The 20,825-nt window shown below is 48.1% G+C and overlaps 1 protein-coding gene across 2 annotated transcripts in view; it reads left to right on the forward strand.

Annotated features, from left to right (window-relative positions):
- Positions 1–20,825, forward strand: part of METAP1 (methionyl aminopeptidase 1) — a 72,120-nt gene that overhangs the window by 35,957 nt on the left and 15,338 nt on the right. For both annotated transcript variants that reach the window (XM_085898977.1, XM_085898976.1), the window contains exon 5: positions 3,602–3,693. In XM_085898977.1, coding sequence (XP_085755103.1) covers positions 3,602–3,693 — 92 coding nt within the window. The remainder of the gene's footprint in view (positions 1–3,601; positions 3,694–20,825) is intronic.

Raw genomic sequence — 20,825 nt, forward strand, 5'->3', positions numbered from 1 at the left:
TTTATTGATTCATCAATTAATTATTTATTTTTTTGATTAATTACTTAAGTTGTAAATTAGGATGAAACGATGATGGTTTAGGTGTGCTATCAGCCAATTGATTAAGAAATTAATTATTTTACGAATGTTATTTATTTATTTATTTTAATTATGCAATTAATCAATCAATTATTGTACACCGCTCCCTCCCAATTCCGACTCCATGTATTGCAAGGCGGTATCGCCAGGGCACGCTGGAGGATTGTTTTTTCAATTTATTTGGTATGGGGGCAGTGTACTTTGTACTGGTACTTGTTCTTAATGGGGTTCACCACCATCTGCTTGAGCAGCCCGGCTTTACACCAAAGAAATCAACGATACACCGTATTCTTGCTCTTCGAGTCCTTACTGAACCCAGGCGAGAGTTTCAGCAGAGGATGCTCACAGCCTCCGTTTTTCTCTGCAAAGTGTTTGATTCAGTGCATCGTGATGCCTTCTGGAGGATTCTCAGTCTTCATAGGGTGCCATCAAAACTGATCAGTCTGCTTTATGAACTATACTCTGGTACTGAGAGTGCTCTTAGGTGTGGTTGTTCCATCCCTGCCTTATTTCCAGTTGTTATTAGAGTTTGTCAGGGGTGTGCACTGCCCCCCACACTTTTCAGCACTTGTATTGATTGGATCCTGGGGAGGATGTCAGAGAGATCAAGGTGCAGTGCATCATTTGGGAATGTCAAGATCTCTGACCTTGATTTCACAGATGATGCAGTCATCTTTGCAGAGACTCTCAATATCCTTTTGGGGGCTCTTGAGGTGCTGAATGATGAGTCTGAGCCGCTGGGATTTCGAGTTTCCTGGGTCAATACTAAGATCCAGGCTTTCAGTGACATCTTAGATGCAGCTATCTTGTCTGTACCTGTTTGTGGTAAGGATGTTGAGGTCATGGAGAGATTCACTTACCTTGGCAGTGATATTCATGTCTCTGCTGGCTGTGAGCCAGAGGTCAATGGACATCTGGGTCAGGCCTGTGGAGTCGTAGATTCACTGGATCATGGGGTTTGGCGCTGCCGGTACCTATGCAGGAGGGCGAAAGTCCGAGTCTTCAGGTCCTTGGTGCTTCCAGTCTTGCTCTATGGATGCGAGACTTGGATTATGACCAAGAATTTGAGACAAAGGCTTGACTCTTTTGGTACCAGGTCTCTTCGGAGAATCCTTGGCTATCGCTGGCCAGACTTTATGTCCAGCGTGCGCTTGCTGAGAGTGATACTCCAGTGAGATATGTTACCTTATAGTCTGTGAGCATAAGCTGTGGCTGTATGGACATGTGGCTTGTTTTCCTGACACTGATCCTGCTCACCAGATTCTCTCAGCAAGGGAGCCTTGTGAGTGGAGGTGGCCAACGGGTTGACCACACACCTCGTGGTTGCAGCAGGTTGATCTGCATCTCAAGGAGATGGTGATGGGCCAGGCATCTGCCTGGGGGATGGCCAGACGGAAGCCCCTCGATTCCTGGCGGAAAGGGGACACGGTGATGTGCTGTTCCGGTGCATGCTCCGATACCTGACCTGACCTGACCTGACCTGGTTATGGTACTGGCCACCTCATTTTGCTCTTCCATGAGCAAGTTTATGCCACTCTTGCATTGAATTGTGATTTGTATGCCACAACTTAGGGATCTTGTCGTTATTGAGTTTGTCCCTCCTCGCTACCTCCACCACCAAAGGTGGAGAGAAGTTTTATTTTCACCCTTGTTTGTTTTTTATCTTGCCAAACCAAAGTTTTTGCAAGATATGTTAGTCTGCTTGTATGTTTTTTTTTTATTTTTTTATTTTTTTGTTTGTCTGTAATCACGTTTAAAAAATTCTGCAGAGCACAGTTATCATTGGAAATTTTTGTAACTTCGCATATCAGAGGCCTATAGAGGTCCCTTTCAGCGCACAAAATTTTGAAGGTCAAAGTCAAAGGTCAAGGTCACTTTGTTGCAAATCAGGGGAGTCGACGAAACCCTTATTTTTTGAGTAATTTTGATCGGATCGTCTTCAAACTTCATGGGAATATAGTTCATGGTCTGGCGCTCAGCTGATTAATTTTTGATGGCGATTGGCCTTGACCTTCATATATATATATATATATATATATATATATATATATATATATATATATATATATATATATATATATATATATTTTTTGTCTGTAATCACGTATAAATCACTCTGCAGAGCACAGTTATCATTGGAAATTTTTGTAACTTCGCATATCAGAGGTCTATAGAGTTCCCTTTCAGCGCATAAAATTTTGAAGGTCAAGGTCAAAGATCAAGCTCACTTTGTCGCAAATCAGGGGAGTCGACGAAACCCTTATTTTTTGAGTAATTTTAATCTAATCGTCTCCAAACTTTATGGGAATGTAGTATATGGTCTGGCGCTCAGCTGATTAATTTTGGTGGCGATTGGCCATGACCTTCATGGTTAGCGCCTGAGGTCAAACATATTTGACCCCAAGGTCAAATTTTCAAGTTTTAGGAACCATATCGTGTAGTACCTCAAATTGAACACCTCGATGAGTGCTTTCTAGTTATGTCAAGCTTGAGACATTATGACGTCATTTGGTGACGTTATGAGGCAAACACATATTTTTCATGGTTACTCTGTAGAACGATTCTCATCGGAATCTCTCGTAGGCAGATATTCCTCAAGGAGTCGCTCCTGGTGGATAGCAGCTCTGTTCACCTCAGTGTGACCTTAAAGAAGTCACACGTGGTCACCTTTTGGCAAGATACGGGTCACCCTGCGGGTAACATTGGTTTATTTTATTTGTCTGTGAGCAGGATATCTCACAAATTAATGGATGAATTAGGACAAAACTTGGTGGACAGGTTGGGTGTGTGACAAGGACAAATTGTTTCGATTTTGGTGAAAATCTGGATCTGATCTTAAAAACAAAAATTATTATTACTTTTTTAAGTGATTCCTTGCCATTGAGAGTTGGGGCCAAAAACGATATACAGTACTGTATAGCATGATATCTGAAAAAGTTATGAATGGGTTACAACAAATCTTTGTGGGTGAGTTGAGTAGGTGATAAGAACAAGCTAATTCGATTTGGGTTCAGGTCCGGATCCATATCCGGCCTATTTGTAGGATACAAAACTTAAACTGTTCAGCCTGGCGGAGCGACACATCTACCGGGTGATGTTCTAGTTAGTAAATGCATTGTTGTGTTTGTTTTTTTCTTTTTGTTCACATTTTGTAAACATTGTTATACCTTTGCTGTAATGTCCTTTGTGTCTTTCTCATTTGCAAAAATCTGCATAACCAAGATGTGAAGCTGTTTGTGGTTACTTGTGCACCAGGAATTTGTGATGATGTCAGCACAAGCATTGTGCATGTCGTAATGTATGCCTGGGTAAAGAGTCATTCGATCCATCCAGCATATAAATTGATCCATACAGAATATCGGCATGGCTTAATGATATCTGCCTTGAGCATCTCAAATGCTAACAGAGACTTGAAGCTTAGTTCCTTCATTGTGAAGTTCCATACTTGGTCGTGGAGCCAAGGCATCAGTTGTCAGAATGAATAAAGGGGAAGTAGTTAATGTTTCAGTTTTTCTCCCCACAGGAATCTCACGCACCGAGCGAGAAGTGAGGGGCAGCACGCAGATCAAGGTCCTCGCCCCTGAAGAGATAGAAGGGATGCGAGTTGCTTGTAGGGTACGTGTTCTTAGAAGTGGATTTGGTGTTTTGTTGGTTTTTTTTTACTCGACCCACATTGCGTGGAGAATAATTAATCATTTGTCCTTTCATGGAAGGTGGAGCTTTTCCATTGGTGAAAAGTATAACAATTTATGTAATAAACTTTTGTTTGCAAGAAGCAGGTATTAAATAATTGTAAACATTGTTGGGATGAGGTGCCTTGGGAAGTGGGGTTATTATCCCATGCACGCAAAGTGAAAAGCGAGGTTGAGCAATTGGTTCGTGTTTGTCTGCAAACGTCGATTTATGATCGAAGAACAAGTTAAAATTTATGTTGAATGTATTTTGAACATGAATCGGAAGACAAATCTGCAGTTTAGCAGTACTTTGTCTCTGAATTCATCCCAGTCACGTACGTGCACAGAGGAGTTAAGGTAATTATTTTTAATTTTTAATTTTTATTTAACTCTACCTATCTGGTAGTCAAACAAAATTGAAAATCATTACAAACAGGAAACGTACTGTTTTAAGGACGTCATAAAGGAGTGGTACAACAGGCACGGATAACTAAGGTAACATGTTCAAATGTGGGGAGGGAGGGTGTGGGGTGGGGTGCAATAGCCACTGCATCAACGGCGGTAAACTTCCGGAATTTTTTTTAAATGGTTGACCTTTACAGTCTTTCATGTAAATTGAATTATACACTTGAACACTGCAGAACACAAATCACCTTCTTTGCACTTCCAAGAACCTCTGGTTTTGCAGTACTTGGACGTGTTAAAAAGTAGTGGTGTTAGGGTTAGGGTGGTGTTAGGCAGTTAGGGTGGTGTATAAGACACCTTTAACAGCACTAAACTTCTGGAATTTTTTTTTAAAATGACTTTAAAATCATTATTATTATGAGCCCCCATTGGACTTGGTCCAAATTGGGGGCTTATGGATTGGGTCCATCCACAGCCATATCTCAGACATGTATGGACCGATTTTGTTCAAACTTGGCACAAAGAAAACGCATGATGGTATACAGAGGCACATCATTTTGTTTTGCGATTCGATCAAAGATGGCCAACTCGCGGCCATTTTAATTGCAAAAAACCCCGATGTTGAACACGTCCTCAACCATTTCTCAAAAATGCATTCACAGATCTTGTTCAAACTTGGCACAAAGATAATGAATGATGGCTTACATATGCACGTCTTTTTTTTTGAGATCAGATCCAAAATGGCCGACTGACGGCCATTTCGTTACTTAAACGCGTCCCCAACCATTTCTCAGACATTCTTGCATGGTCTGATTTTGTTTAAACTTTGCACAAGCACAGTACATGATGGCATACACGTGCATCTCACTTTATTTTATGATCTGATCAAAGATGGCCGATCAAACTGGCAGCTACTTTAGTTGTTAAAAAAACCCCTATATCGAACACTTCCTCAACCATTTCTCGGACATGCATTTACTGATCTTGTTGTCTTTGTTTTTTTTCATACCCATACCATGAGGCACCTTTGAAATAAAAAAAAATAAATTCTGATTACTCTTTTCAATTTCACCCCAACCACCCTTTAAAATTTTTTTTAAAGCACTGTCAAGGATCACATGAGAGCCAACACACACAATGTACAACAAGGGGAGCAGGAGACAAGGGTGTGGGAGAGGGACGGAAAAAAACAGTGTGGAACAGAGACATGAGGAGATCTGTGGAAGGGAGAGGGATGGGGCGGGGTGCATGGAGTAAACAAGATGGACACTGGAGGGATTTTCACCTTTAATTAAGTACAGTTTACAAAAACTGCATTTTGAACGTAGTGATTTTCTCTTATCTACAGTTGTGGAATTTATTTTATACATCAATAAATATTGTTAAAATTTGTAATGTTTGTGTAATTCTGTGTCTTCCCCAAAATATATGAACATTGAATCCCTTCTTTGCGGAACTTGCATTCCCAATCAAAAACGTCATACGTGTCACGTGACCGACGATCTCACACAATATACCTACGTGACCCACGTCATTAATAGTCATGGCCGAATAATCCAATCGTACGCAATCTTCCATGCCGCATGACTATTCAAGTCAGTTGCACAGACACATAAATCTTGTAAATATGGGCTTCCCTTCAACTCTGGACACCCAAATTACTAAAACTACGGGGGCTATGATATTTTATGTCTTTTTCTCCTCCTTTTATTGCAATTGAAGTATATACCTGAACAATGCTTGGGATAACGTATTTTTTAGTGTATTATCTACACTAATAAAAGGCAGTGCATGCGTGTGTGCGTGTGCGTGTGCGTGTGTGTGTGTGTCCTCCATAACTCCAAAACTATAAAACCTAGCAGCCTGAAACTTTGCATGCATACTAAGAAAACTCCAAGGAGGTGCAAGAATGAAAATTGGGTGTTTGGGTTAATTAAAACACCCCTTTTGAAGATAATTAACGACCTTATTTAATTATATCCTTCATCAGGCGATCGTCAGCCACCTCGCTCTCTGGGTCTTCAGGTGTTTCCTGGGTAACCTCGCTGGTGTCTGAAGCTGCCATGTTTTTTTGACCTGCTCAACCATGCCTTGATTTGGAACAGGCCGAAACGATTTCTTAACGATAAAGTTGTTTATTTTCACTTTCCACACTCATATTCACGAATGCCTGTTCATCATAGGGCTATGAATCGCTGGGTACATTGCAATGCTTATAAACATCCGGAGACGTCTGCCTTCGTGGCTTGACATTTCGGGCATCTCTGGGAGATGTATGTTAAATGTGCTCCTAATCGCATGCCAAACGAGCCATTTCTTAACAACCGTTTTGTTGGAGTGTTTGCTTGAGTGCTTTAGCCACTAGATGAGTTTTCAAGCTGCTTGGTTGTTCGCTTCGGTAAAAGTATCCATGCTCTCAAGGGACATTGATTGGACAGACATACGTTTCTGCCTCTGTTGGGCCGTGCAGTGTGGTGCCGTGCGGTTGGTGCCACGGGAGGTGTCTCATCCGCTGAAAATGTGCAATTTTATTTTTACAGGATATTGTTTTTTTTAAACCTTTTGTGCGATCTCCTTTAATCCACCCCTCACTTCGACACATATATATATATATATATATATATATATATATATATATATATATATATATATATATATATATATATATATATATATATATATATATATATATACATACATATATCTCCTATATATTATTTCTGTTAACGTCTGCGCGTAATTTGACGTTTCTCCTCCGAAACTGCCAAAGGGATTGTTGCCACTTTTGGCATGCGGGTGGTCTGTGGTCTAATGAACAGCATGGGCTATGTGAGATCGCACCAGACGACGGACAGGTTTGGGAATTTTTGGCGATTTTTCTAATTTTTACATTCGTTTGCATGGCGACGTGTGATGTCACCGCTGAGAGGCGTAATGACGTCATGGCGTCTGTCGTCGACAGACCGTCACCGCTGAGAGGCGTAATGCCACTCCGAGAAAACAGCGTCTGCAATGTAAAACCCTCTTCTGCACATGCTGACTTCCTCAGAAGGTAAATTTGACACAAAAAATGTAACAAGAAACATTGTATATAAAGAAATTCGATATATCACATTGTGAACACTGGATGTATTGACGTCCTAACGAACCCTCACTTTCGAAACTTCGCGCAGAGCGTGGGTTTGGCTTGTGTGTGTGTGTGTGTATATAAGTATATATATATATATATATATATATATATATATATATATATATATATATATATATATATATATATATTGTTGTGGTTACCAAATTCGCAAACCACCATTCAGGTCCCTTAGGTGAGGTATCTCGGTAAGTACATGTGTAGTTAGGCCCAAACCCGTTGTCTAGTGGGAATACATGTCATTTATGCGTGCTGCGACTCTTCAGGATAGCCGTTTTTCTTTTGCTATCTTTATTTTGGACCAACCACCATGATTACCACCACAACCACAACATCAACCACCAACCACAACGCCGCTTCACCACAACCGCCACGACCTTCCCGTCACACCTCGCAACCGTCGCATCGCCACCGTTCTTGCCCCGCTGTGGGTACCGGTGTTGGACTCGTGCAGGGCGCGCGCCGAACAGCGTGTACAAAATCACGGATTTTGTGCTTCAAAAACGGATCAAAAACGACACACGCCCACTTTTTGCCGTCCAATCGGTGAGCGAGGGGCGACTGGCCCCGCCCCAGGGCGATGGATATATGCAAATTTATGGATCAAAAAGCCTTCACGCCCACTTTCTCGGGCCAATGGGGAGCGAGGTGAAAGGTCGAAGGGAGGGGGTCAAAGATGAGAGGGCGAAGCTACGGGGCTGATAAAAGGACCGTGTTCGTCAGTCCAGAGAGTCCAGAGGCGGAGAGTAGGAGAGTCCAGAGGCGGAGAGTAGGAGAGTAGGAGAGTCGGAAACAGAGAGTCAAGACTTCGCGGGCGGTGGAGTTGGCAAGAAGGAGCTGGTCGTCGTGTGCGTTGGAGTCGGAACGGAGGGGACGGAGCTGTGGAAAGGCAGCGACACCAGACGAGGGGGTGCTCGCGTCGGGAGCTGCATCCCAGGGAGGCCGACAGCGCGACCTGGCCGAGGTGGAGACGCTCGTCGCGGGATAATAAAAATCCTCTATACCCCGAGCATCAGCAACCCCCTCCTGTTTCCAGCCGCGCTGAGATAGTGCGACCAAGGGGGCCCCTTTCCCACCCCCTACCAGACACTGTCCGCGAGGCCCGCGGAGTTGAGGCGCCATCGCCGCTCCGCGTCTCATCACCAGACGGGTAGGCGCGACCCGGTCTCGGCCTCAGGCCCGCCTCATCCTTGAGGGTATTCTTTTCCTTGGTTTTGGGTATGTGTTGTCGGCGCCGTCTGTGAAGTAGAATTGTATAAGTGTTGCCGTGTGCTCGGTAGTCGGTATTAGCTCTGCATTGTGTTTTCGCTTTTACATTTGCTTTTTGTGTAAATTACATTGTGTCTTTTCTGTGTGCATTTGGTGGAATTGTATATGTGTGCTCCCGTGTGCCGTGAATAAATGTGCTTTGTGTTGAACTGTTTCCCGCTTCGCTTCGTCTTTTCCTCTATTGAATCCCCATCTTGCTTCACGTAAAGGGTTGGTAGTGGGCTGAATACGCCCGATAATTAATCGAACCGTCGAGGTCGACGATAACACCGCTCGGTTATTCTGATAGTACGGAACGGGTCGCTTAAGTGGCCCGTGTCCGAAGTCGACCTGCGGCGAGGTGCGATCGCCCGGTCTACCCTCCGCGTGGGTACTTAGGTAGGTCGAATTTGGCGAGCAACCCTATCCCACGCGGGGGCTGATTGGCTCGATCGCGGTGAGACCGAAAGGTCCACCCGTGACTGGTTCCCGGCGTTAGTCCGAGAGGGTCACGACTGGATTGTCCGTCCGGTGGGCGACGTGCCGCGATTCGAGTTACGTGGCCGTCAGCACGCCGGCGGGCGCGAAAATCCGCAACACTGGTGTCAGGAGTGGGATACAAACCCATCGCCCTCCTCACGGCACTGGTAACGGAGAACAGGAAAACGGGCTCTCCTGTCTCCGGCTAAATTCACGGGAATCGGTCCAGGGGTGAGAGAAGTGACCCCCGATTCCCTCCAAATTACGAGCGAGCAAATTAACCCTTCACGAGAAGCAAGATAGCGTCTCAAGGCGAGCGGGAGCCGGGGGTATTAGAAATGTATATGTGTAGTAATGTAGAATCCATGGTCCAGGATGGAATCCCCGAGCAGGAAATGTTGATTGTGCAGGAACACGGACTCGCCCAACTGAACCCAGAGCCCGAAATGGGTGCGGCAGCGGCCGCAGTGTATGACACCTCCCCCCCCTCTCCACCAAAACCCTTCCCCAACCCTTGCCGAAACGGCTCAGCTGAGTGCATCCGACATGGCCCAGCTATGCGCCATGCTGGCGGCAATGAACGAAAAAATGAATGCGAAAATGATCGAAAAAATGGATGCGAATATGAAAAACGAAATGAAAGGCATGAACGAAAAGATGGATGCGAATACACAAAAAATGGATGAAAAGATGGATACAAATACAAATGAAGTGAAAACGACGATGGATGCGAATACACAGCAAATAAAAAAGAAATGAAAGAACTACGGGGTGAGACGCAGAACATGGGCCGATGCCTGCAGGCGGGCATGAAGGCCGTGACCAGGGAGCTGGGAATGGCGACTCCACGTGTGGGAGCAAACGAGCTGGAAGGGGGTGCAACGGCTGACAGGCCCGCGGTGGAGGCGGGTAAAAAAATAATTCGGGGGGCGTGTTCGGCGAGGGTCGTGACAGAGGAATCGACGGTGACCAAAAGGCAAAAATTAAATGGGGAGACCAAAACGTGTGAGACGAGACACGAGGTGACGACAAAGGAAATAATAATAGTTGAGACACGGGAGATAGAGGGTGAATTGGACGGGGTAAGTGACGCACACACACACACGGAGGTAGTGGAGGATAAAGGGGGTGAGCTGGCGGACTGGGTAGAGACCCAGTGCGAGCACCTGGATGACCTCCTCCAGGAACGAGGGGAGGGAGTCTGCCCCCTTGAGGCGAGTCACGACCAGGTGAGTTCGGTCGTGCTTTGCGAGGTTGAGGGGACGGGTGCTGTGGACGGGTGCACGGAGAGCTTGGGGGGTATAGAGGCCCCGGAGACCCTTGTGGGGACACAAATCCCCAGTGTGGTTGTCCCTGTGTGTGTGGTGCAAGGTGTGAGTGCGTCCCCGTGTGTGGAAGCGACCCCGTGTGTGAGTGGTGTGGTGGCGATGGTGCCGGAGTACGTGCTTCCCAGCACGCCGTGTGTGGATGAGGCACGGAGTGTGGATGAGGCACCGCGGGTGAGTGCCCCCGCGTGTGTGAGCGAGGGACGGTGTGTGGATGAGGCACCGCGGGTGAGTGCCCCCGCGTGTGTGGATGAGGCACGGAGTGCGAGTGAGGCACCGCGAGTGAGTGCCCCCGCACGCGTGAGTGAACGGCCGTGTGCAAGGTCGCTGTGTGCAAGGGAGACCGTGTGTGTGAGAGAGCGGTATGTGAGGGAGATGTCGGTTGGCATGCGGGAGCACGCAGCCGCGTCTCCCGGTGTGAATGTGATGGAGTGGACTGTGTGCGTCGTAACACGCAGGTATGCGTGTGTGGAATGGAGACGGAGACGGCGACAGAGGAGAGAAAGCCGAGTAGCGGCTGTAGTTGTTTCGGGGACCGTGCCGGGTTCACCCAGCAGTGAGCACGCGGTTCGTGCTGTGCAACGCACGAGACCGCCACGTGCTCGCTTGCGAGAGTGAAGTCCCGGTCCGGAAACGCACGCGGTGGATTTGCCGATCCCGCGGACGGACAAAGTTTAGGCAGGTAAACGGATTTGGACCGGACGGGTTCTCCACGCGATCGTGTGTGTTTAGCTCCAACGGGCAAAGCACATGTGTTCGCGTGGGGAACCCCTCGAGACGTGGGGCTTGTGTTTTTTTTATGCGCACGGTGACGTCATGGCTGCACGTGGGGTTGGAATCCGGCAGGAGGGGTATCTCTGCCGGATGGTACCGTCCAAGGAGGGACGAGGAACACGTGCAGCTGCATGACGTCACGGGCAGGTGTAAAGTGCGCGAGCTCTGAGTTGCCGCGCAGGTGCTGCGCATGAAAAAAAACAAAAAAAAACAGTAAGCCTCACTTTCGGGTGCACAGGATTCCTGGGCAAGGGGTGAAAGACCCCCTTACCCTGGGCACAGGATGGAAACTAGTTAGGGGGAAGGGTTAGCTTAGTTAGACCGACTTCATGGGGCAGGGGTAAGTCCTCATGGAGTCCGTGGAATGGATTAGTTAGAGGGATTGTAGCCAGATTTAGGTGGGGAAATAAAATGATTTATTTGGAGACATGGACAGACTTATGAATGTGTAGAGGGGACGTAGCTTAGCTACGTAGTGTTAAAAGGAACGTGCTGTAGTTTAAGGGACGACGTGGGAGCACGAGTTAGTTAGGGGAGGTAGTTAGGAGGATGGCAGAGTTCAGTGGTGTGTGTGTTGAAAAGTTGTGAGGTGAGTACACGTTGAGTGAGTGAGGCCAGCGGGTCTGTGTGTATAGAGCGAATGGGGAATGCATGGTGCGATGAGTGATTGGGGGGAGGAGTGACTCCCGCCCAAGGGACCCCGGGGTCAGAGTAAAGTGAGTTAGCTGGGTTAGTCAAATTGAAAAATGGAGGTCGTTTTGTTGTTGGTGGGAAAGTAGGCTCGAGACCCATTTGGAGGGGTGCAGGAGCCCTGTTGACGGGTTTGGGAGCGTGGCTGCGAAAGGTGAGTATCGCTGAGTGGGTACCCCGGGCACCAGGCTAGTCGGCCGCGGTAGGCCATGGGCCCATGGGGGGCCGGGATAGAGTAGTGGGCACGGGTGCGCCTGCTTGGTGCGGGGGCCCGGGGCGCCATTAGCCGCGTGGGCAGTGTTGTGGGCACGGGTGACCCTCGGAAAGGGGCCCGGGAGGCCGGCCTGCCACGTGTGCGTTTCAGGGGAGGTGCCATGGGGGGCACTCCCCGGTGTTAGGGAGCTGATAGGCTCGGAGGCAGTGTAGTGCCCGGGGGTGCCATAGCGGGAGATTCGGCAGAGGGTCGTGCCTGCCAAAGGGAGCCACGTGTCCCAGCCAGGAGACCGTGTGAGGGCACGGAGAGAAAATTGGGGGGCGAGGCCCGAAATTGTGAGGACACCAACACAGGCGACGGGAATCTGGGTTGTTAGAACCAATACTTTAAGCGAGAGGGGCTTGTTGAAAGCCCCGGGGTAGTTTAACAGTTAAATGGATAGGGTAGATTAGGAAGTGTACCCCTCCGCACCATCCATCCCCTCGCTCTCGTTGTGGGCCGCTGGACCCACTTTGGTTATAGATCGCCGAACTCTGGGGAGGCCATTCTGAGGCTTCGTTGGGCCTCGACACAGGACGTTAGCTCTCCCTTGTTCCCCTCCGGGAAGGGAACGTAGGGGTTGGGAGTAGGCTAGGTGACAGGATAGGGTAGCCGAACAAGGACGATAAAGGGGGTTAGGGGACGATTTATAGTGGGGAAGTAAAAATAAAAACAACAAAAAAATAAGTTGGGGCTAAATTGGGGTTTGACAAATTAAGGGAGTGGGTATGTACAGTGACAGGCAAAGGCGATAGGTGGGAGGGAGACAGGTAGGTAGGTCCGAGCCCACCTTCCAAGTGGCCAGCACCACCGCACTCCCTCCACCAACCTCCACTGAACGGCAAAGGCTGGCCAGCTTCATCTGCAGCTGCTGTGCTGCAAGGCCTGTGCCGGCTGGATCGTCTGCCGGCTGGCTGTTTTTCTGCAAGGCCTGTGCCGGCCAGTTCATCTGCTGGCTGTTTTTCTTCAAGGCCTGTGCCGGCCAGTTCATCTGCCGGCTGTGTTTGCCTGCAGCGGCCTTCTTCTGCGGGCTGTGTTTGCCTGCTGCCTTTGCCATGCCATGCCCACTGCCCAGGTTCACCAGCCCCGTTCAATTTTGCTTTGCCCCCCCCCCCCTGTTCATTTCCATGTGCGCCAGGATCCGCAAGGCAACAGTTTGCAAGCTGCGAGAACTGCCCTGTTGGCAGCTACAACACGGGCCTGCAGTGGCGGCCCGTGCACCGTGTTTGCGTCCATCCATTCATCCATCCATTCATCCATCCATTCATCCATCCATTCGTTGTGTTCATTGCGTGTGCCACTTGAGCTGGCACGGAGACTGCGTTTGTGCAGCCCATGCACCGTTGTGGTTCACTGCATTCAGTTCAAACCGTTCATGCATCCATTCGTTGTGCTCATTGCGTGTGCCACTTGAGCTGGCACGGAGACTGCGTTGTGCAGCCCATGCACTGTTGTGGTTCACTGCGTTCAGTTCAAAAGGGAAGGCCTTGGACTGCGTGTGAGCAGCCAGCCACGTTCCCTGTCACCTGCATTGTTTTGAGCCAGAGACTGCATGCGGGCAGCCTGGCTCCCTGCTAACTGCTTTTCTTTTGCAGAGTTCAATGATCCTGGGCCATGGTTTAGTGTAAAATTTGTAAGTTAAGGTTAAGATGTACTGTAAATATGAGTGCGCCCCCGGCATGTCTGTCTTAGCGCCGGCAATTTTATTTAAGTCGTCCGTGTGAGTGAGTTTGTTTAGGTAGTTACGCAGCCCTCAGGTTATTTATTTTGGGGGACACGAATACCATGAATGTCGCACTCAGGGATCCGTAGGTAAAATGTACTAGGGGAAAACTACACATGATGGCACACGAAAATTTGACGACTCGGGACGAGTCTGTAAAAAGGGGAGGGGGTAGTGTTGTGGTTACCAAATTCGCAAACCACTATTCAGGTCCCTTCGGTGAGGTATCTCGGTAAGTACATGTGTAGTTAGGCCCAAACCCGTTGTCTAGTGGGAATACATGTCATTTATGCATGCTGCGACTCTTCAGGATAGCCGTTTTTCTTTTGCTATCTTTATTTTGGACCAACCGCCATGATTACCACCACAACCACAACATCAACCACCAACCACAACGCCGCTTCACCACAACCGCCACGACCTTCCCGTCACACCTCGCAACCGTCGCATCGCCACCGTTCTTGCCCCGCTGTGGGTACCGGTGTTGGACTCGTGCAGGGCGCGCGCCGAACAGCGTGTACAAAATCACGGATTTTGTGCTTCAAAAACGGATCAAAAACGACACACGCCCACTTTTTGCCGTCCAATCGGTGAGCGAGGGGCGAATTGGCCCCGCCCCCAGGGCGATCGATATATGCAAATTTATGGATCAAAAAGCCTTCACGCCCACTTTTTCTCGGGCCAATGGGGAGCGAGGTGAAGGTCGAAGGGAGGGGGTCAAAGATGAGAGGGCGAAGCTACGGGGCTGATAAAAGGACCGTGTTCGTCAGTCCAGAGAGTCGAGAGGCGGAGAGTAGGAGAGTCCAGAGGCGGAGAGTAGGAGAGTAGGAGAGTCGGAAACAGAGAGTCAAGACTTCGCGGGCGGTGGAGTTGGCAAGAAGGAGCTGGTCGTCGTGTGCGTTGGAGTCGGAACGGAGGGGACGGAGCTGTGGAAAGGCAGCGACACCAGACGAGGGGGTGCTCGCGTCGGGAGCTGCACCCCAGGGAGGCCGACAGCGCGACCTGGCCGAGGTGGAGACGCTCGTCGCGGGATAATAAAAATCCTCTATACCCCGAGCATCAGCAACCCCCTCCTGTTTCCCCCCGCGCTGAGATAGTGCGACCAAGGGGGCCCCTTTCCCACCCCTACCAGACACTGTCCGCGAGGCCCGCGGAGTTGAGGCGCCATCGCCGCTCCGCGTCTCATCACCAGACGGGTAGGCGCGACCCGGTCTCGGCCTCAGGCCCGCCTCATCCTTGAGGGTATTCTTTTCCTTGGTTTTGGGTATGTGTTGTCGGCGCCGTCTGTGAAGTAGAATTGTATAAGTGTTGCCGTGTGCTCGGTAGTCGGTATTAGCTCTGCATTGTGTTTTCGCTTTTACATTTGCTTTTTGTGTAAATTACATTGTGTCTTTTCTGTGTGCATTTGGTGGAATTGTATATGTGTGCTCCCGTGTGCCGCGAATAAATGTGCTTTGTGTTGAACTGTTTCCCGCTTCGCTTCGTCTTTTCCTCTATTGAATCCCCATCTTGCTTCACGTAAAGGGTTGGTAGTGGGCTGAATACGCCCGATAATTAATCGAACCGTCGAGGTCGACGATAACACCGCTCGGTTATTCTGATAGTACGGAACGGGTCGCTTAAGTGGCCCGTGTCCGAAGTCGACCTGCGGCGAGGTGCGATCGCCCGGTCTACCCTCCGCGTGGGTACTTAGGTAGGTCGAATTTGGCGAGCAACCCTATCCCACGCGGGGGCTGATTGGCTCGATCGCGGTGAGACCGAAAGGTCCACCCGTGACTGGTTCCCGGCGTTAGTCCGAGAGGGTCACGACTGGATTGTCCGTCCGGTGGGCGACGTGCCGCAATTCGAGTTACGTGGCCGTCAGCACGCCGGCGGGCGCGAATACCGCAACAATATATATATATATATATATATATATAAAAATATATATATATAAATATAAAAAAATATATATATATATAAATATAAATATATATATATATATATATATACATATATATATATATATACATATATATACATATATATATATACATATATATACATACATATATATATATATATATATATATATATATATATATATATATATATATATATATATATATATATATATATATATATCTATATATATACATGTGTGTACACAGTTAGGTCCATCCAACAACGTGTTTGCCGTGATCTGGTTGTGAAGGCAGAGAGTAGAGATCGACATTTTGTGTTCTGTGCCTTCATATATTTTTGATTTGAATTTTACTAATTGTCCACTTGAATTCCTCTTTCAAAGAACTCTGTTTTAAGGTCAATCTTTGTGTTTGTCTTTTTTATATATTTTATATGTATATACATATATAAACTGTATTACCATAACAGGTGTGTGTGTGTGTGTGTGTGTGTGTGTGTGTGTGTGTGTGTGTGTGTGTGTGTGTGCTTGCATGCGTGCGTGCATGCGTGCGTGGTACCTTCAAGTTGTTATTGCCTGATATCTCCAGATGAGGGTGGGTTTCAGGAGGTAAAACAGAGACCTGCCATGTCTCAAAGTGTGTGGATGTGTGTCGTTTATTGGTATGTACATATGGAGTTTCACAATGTGGAATGGAGTCCTCCCAGGGCAGGCTCAAAGTATCCACCTTCATTTCGGTAAGGGGCCACGATTCACGGACCAAGCTGTGAAGTTTTCTATTTTCAAAGTTTTGTGCCGAGGGCTCTATTCAGGATTGTTACTGAGCCCAGGACGGCTTCCAACTGGAGTTCGTTTTTAGTGATATTGTTATGGTTCTCGGAACCATATGCATACAACATACAGTTGTCCCAAGTCAGTTATTCCATTAATATACGTGTAGTTAGATCCCTACCTTTTGTCTAGTGGGACAGCAGGGACTGCGTTGCGATGGGCTTTAGTTAGGTTATTAAATCATTTTTCCCTTTTATTTCATCCCCACTCCATTTCATTTCTGAGGCAAAATCCACGACAACCCATGGTACCTTCTGCCTGCTTGCCCCTCGTCTCGCTTGCCACAGCGTGACAACCCATGGTACCCTCCCCAACAATCGCTTCTGAGGCAAAATCGCAACGTGCCCCATGGAGTCGACCGGCACTTTGAGTATTCCACCGTCAACTCCAAACCAGATGTGGGCGGTGAATCACATTCGTTTTGCACCCAGGTGGGCGGGCCAAACTAGCGTCTGGCCGAACCCCGCCCAGAAAGGCGGACCACATGAAGGCCCCGTCCAATCGAAATGCTCGGATCGGACGATGACGTCGGTTTTGCCATGGCTCCTCCCCGAGCTCCGTGATCTATAAAGTACGGAACAATCCTCAGAGTTGGGTCGAGTTAGAATTGCAAGTTGTTTGGTTGTTGAAGACAATTGCAATTCAGATGTTGAAGAGAATTGTTGTGAAAGTGTTCCTGCTGCCTGGCTCTGCCTACGTCTCGCCTCGACGGCCCACCAACTGTACTGGTTCTCGCCCACACGACCTCGACCAAACCTCTTGTCTGGTCCTGCCTACTGCTAAACTCTCACCATTTTGGACTCTGCTCTCCTCCACTCAAGCTCCTGCTTACCACACGTGTGATTACCACACGTGCGTTTGTGGACCGAATGGCACAGCTTTTGTTGGGTGCCGCACCACGGAGCATCCCTTCTCCCCGAAATGCTCAGGTACCAAAAAATGTGACCTCAACTCCCTCCCTGGCTGCAAAAGTCCTTTGCCTTTCATTGGGTTTATTTTGTCTGAGTATGTTGGCGCCTGTCTGTTAGATAAGCCTGTATAAGATCTTCATTGTTGTGATTGTTATTGCTTTTATTAATCTCGCGTCAAGTCTGCATTGTCTGCTTTTGTAAGTTGCTTGTATAATCGTCGCACCCCACACCTTTCATCTTTCCCTGCATTACATCCCCAATAAACCTTTTGTTGTGCCACATTCTTTTCCTCGCTTGCTGTAAATAAATAATTGTTGTAGAAATGTTCCCAGCTCACCTTTGTCTTTTCTCTCATTGGTCCAGCATCGTTCGAATCCAGGTTTAGCCGGGTCTTCATTCCCAAGAATCTGTTCCTTCTAGCTGGTACGTCCTTGTCAGTGCCGCTCGGCTGCATCCGATCTGGGAAAGGTGATCCGTAGTTGGTAGAGTGATCCAGTTCAGACAAGGAGTAACGAGGGCGTGGTTCCTCGGTGGTCCAACCGCGTGGTTAATTAGGTAACCTGATTCTAGACAGGAGGACCCGAGGTCACGCGGTTGAGTTATTGGCGTCCACAGTCATTTAAGCGACCCGCCGCATCACGGAATTATCCGTGAGCGACGGCCTACAATTCCGGGGAGTCTGGTGGGAATCGACGTAGCTTTCCCCCACTCAGTGGTTGTCTCACTTGACCCCGCCCGCCCGCAACAATATTTTTTAAAAGTTTTTACTGAAGGCTCTTCTTCATCATTCTCATGAGGTTCCTCATCATCATTGGTAAAACTTTGGCATTCTTCAGGTTCCAGGATCTCTTCACTTCATGATCGAGGTGGTTGGTATATGGTCATTTTATTTTATTTTATTTTATTTTTTTTGTATACCTTGGTCGAGGCTCGTATGAGAGCAAACACACAACTCACAGCAAGGAGGCATGAGACAAGAGGGGCGGGAGTGGAAGGGACAAAACATTGGGAAACAGACACAGGTGAACTGTGGAAGGGAGAGGGATGGGGATGGGACGGGGAACATGACGAGGAGAAGATGGACATTACAGGGACTTTCAGGAAGGAAAGCAGGAGAATTGAAGGAAGTGGGCTTGGGTGGATTATCGGGGGTAGAAAAGATCGAGGATTTGGATGGGGGAAGATAAGAGGTGGTGGTGAACAGCTGTTTTGAAAGCCTGGAGGGAAGAATGGGAAAGAATAGAGTGAGGAAGTTTATTCCAAAGGCGGGAAAAAAGAGGAATGAAAAAGTGAAGATGAGCAGTGATTCGTGATTTTGGTAGTTTTACCAGAAGGGGGTTGTTGGCGGACCTTGAGCGCCCTGTGGAAATGTGGTTGGGACAAATCGCAGAGAGAGCAGGGGGGGCAAGGCTGGAGAGGAGTCGGTAGAAGACAGAAAGACCACCGACCAACCTGCGGTGATTGAGTGAGAGGCCCAAAGACTCAGCTTCATTGTGGGAGATGCCAATGATCTTAAATGCCCTGGTTTCGACAGCGTGAAGTCGAGAAAGGTGGGAGGCAGGAGCACCAGCCCAGAGGAGAGAGCAGTACTCCATCAGGCTACGGACAAAAGCTTTGTAAGTGGTCAGCAGCTCAAGAGGGCCGAGGAAGGACTTTGCACGACGGAGGATTCCCCATCGGCGACTGGCTTTTGAGGCGAGGTTGGAAATGTGACTTTCCCAGGAAAGGTCATGGCAGATAGTGAGACCCAGAAGCTTGAAAGAAAAGACTTCTTCCAGAGGATTGTTGAGAAAGTGGATGGGGGGGGTTTTGTAAACGGTCCTTTCGAAGAGACATAGTGAGAGTGTGAGATTTGTGTGGATTGAAAGACATGTTCCACGTGTTGGACCAGTTTGTAATTTTATCCAGATCTGCAGTGAGCGAAGAAGCTGCTGCTTGCCGGTCTGAGGGATGACAGATGGTACGGCAGAGGGTGGAGTCATCGGCAAAGAGAAATAGAGGATTTTCCAGAGAGTCCGAGAGATCATTGATGAAAACCAGAAAAAGAACAGGGCCCAGAACGCTACCTTGAGGAACTCCAGCCTGCACAGGAAGAGGGGATGAAAGAACTCCATTTAGGGCCACACGTTGACTGCGACAGGAGAGGAAGTCTGCGAGCCATGAGTGGAGATGGCCTTGAATACCATGGGAAGAGAGTTTGGTGAGTAGGGCAGGGTGCCAGACTGTGTCAAAAGCACGTGATATGTCCAGGGATACGGCTCGGATTTCCTGTCTGGCATTGAGGACCTCCATCCATTGATGGGAGAGCAGTAGCAGCATATCCAGGGTAGAGTGACCTGGTCTGAAACCAAATTGATGATTGGAAATCAAGCCATTGGAGAAGAGGAAGGATTTCATGTCTGAAGCAATGATGGATTCCATAACCTTGCTGATGATTGGGAGAAGGCTGATTGGTCTGTAGTTACAGGGATCTGTTTTTGCACCTTTTTTATGCAGGTCAGTAATGTTAGCAGATTTCCAAGCAGATGGCAGATGACCTTGGGAAAATGAGAGGGTGAATAGAACAGAGAGAGGGTGAGCAAGAGCAGAAGAGCAGGCTTTGAGGACACGTGGGCTGATGCCGTCTGGACCGGTTGCAGAATCTGACTCGAGGTTTGAAAGCAAGCTCTCCACCTTGTCAGGAGAAAAGGATACAGAGTCCAGGGACAGTTGGGTGCGACTGGGTAAAGTGGGTGGAGATAGTGATGGGTTTGGGACACAAGATTTAGCTGCAAACACCGAGTTGAGACATTCAGCTTTATCACGTGTGGAATCAGCAGTGCGGCCATTTGAGGTAAGGGAGGGGATGGAGGGGGAACATACACCAGAAACAGATTTGATTAAACGCCACCAGGATTTTGAGGAGGGAGAGAGGTTTGAGAGTTCAGACTTGAGATGAGAAAGATGTTGTTTTCTGGCTCTCCTGAGGGTAGATACACACTTGTTCCGAGCTTTGTGGAAAGAACTGAGATTGCCCTCAGTTGGGTTTGCTTTCCATGAGGCAAAGGCAAGTTGTTTCAGGACAACTGCCTCGCCACAAGCTTCAGTAAACCAAGGGCGGGAGGAAGGGTAAGACAACTGAACACGAGAGGGGATAAATCTGTGCATGAGGGAGAGCAAGTTTCTTTGAAAGAATTCCCAGGATGAGTTGATGTTTGAGAAAGTAGTGATAGGAGACCAGTCTGTAAGTTTGATGGCTGCTCGGAGACCCTGCCAGTCGGCTTGAGTGAAATGCCAGACTCGACGGCGGTGAGGTGGTTCTCTGATAACAGCCAGAGAGATGTCCACTTTAACAAGGACGTGGTCAGAAGAACCAATTGGAGCGAAGGAAGAGCAGCAGATA

The sequence above is a fragment of the Eptatretus burgeri genome, chromosome 10, assembly GCF_056783735.1.
Source record: "Eptatretus burgeri isolate ZD-2024b chromosome 10, Ebu_testis_v1, whole genome shotgun sequence".
Taxonomy (NCBI): Eukaryota; Metazoa; Chordata; class Myxini; order Myxiniformes; family Myxinidae; genus Eptatretus; species Eptatretus burgeri.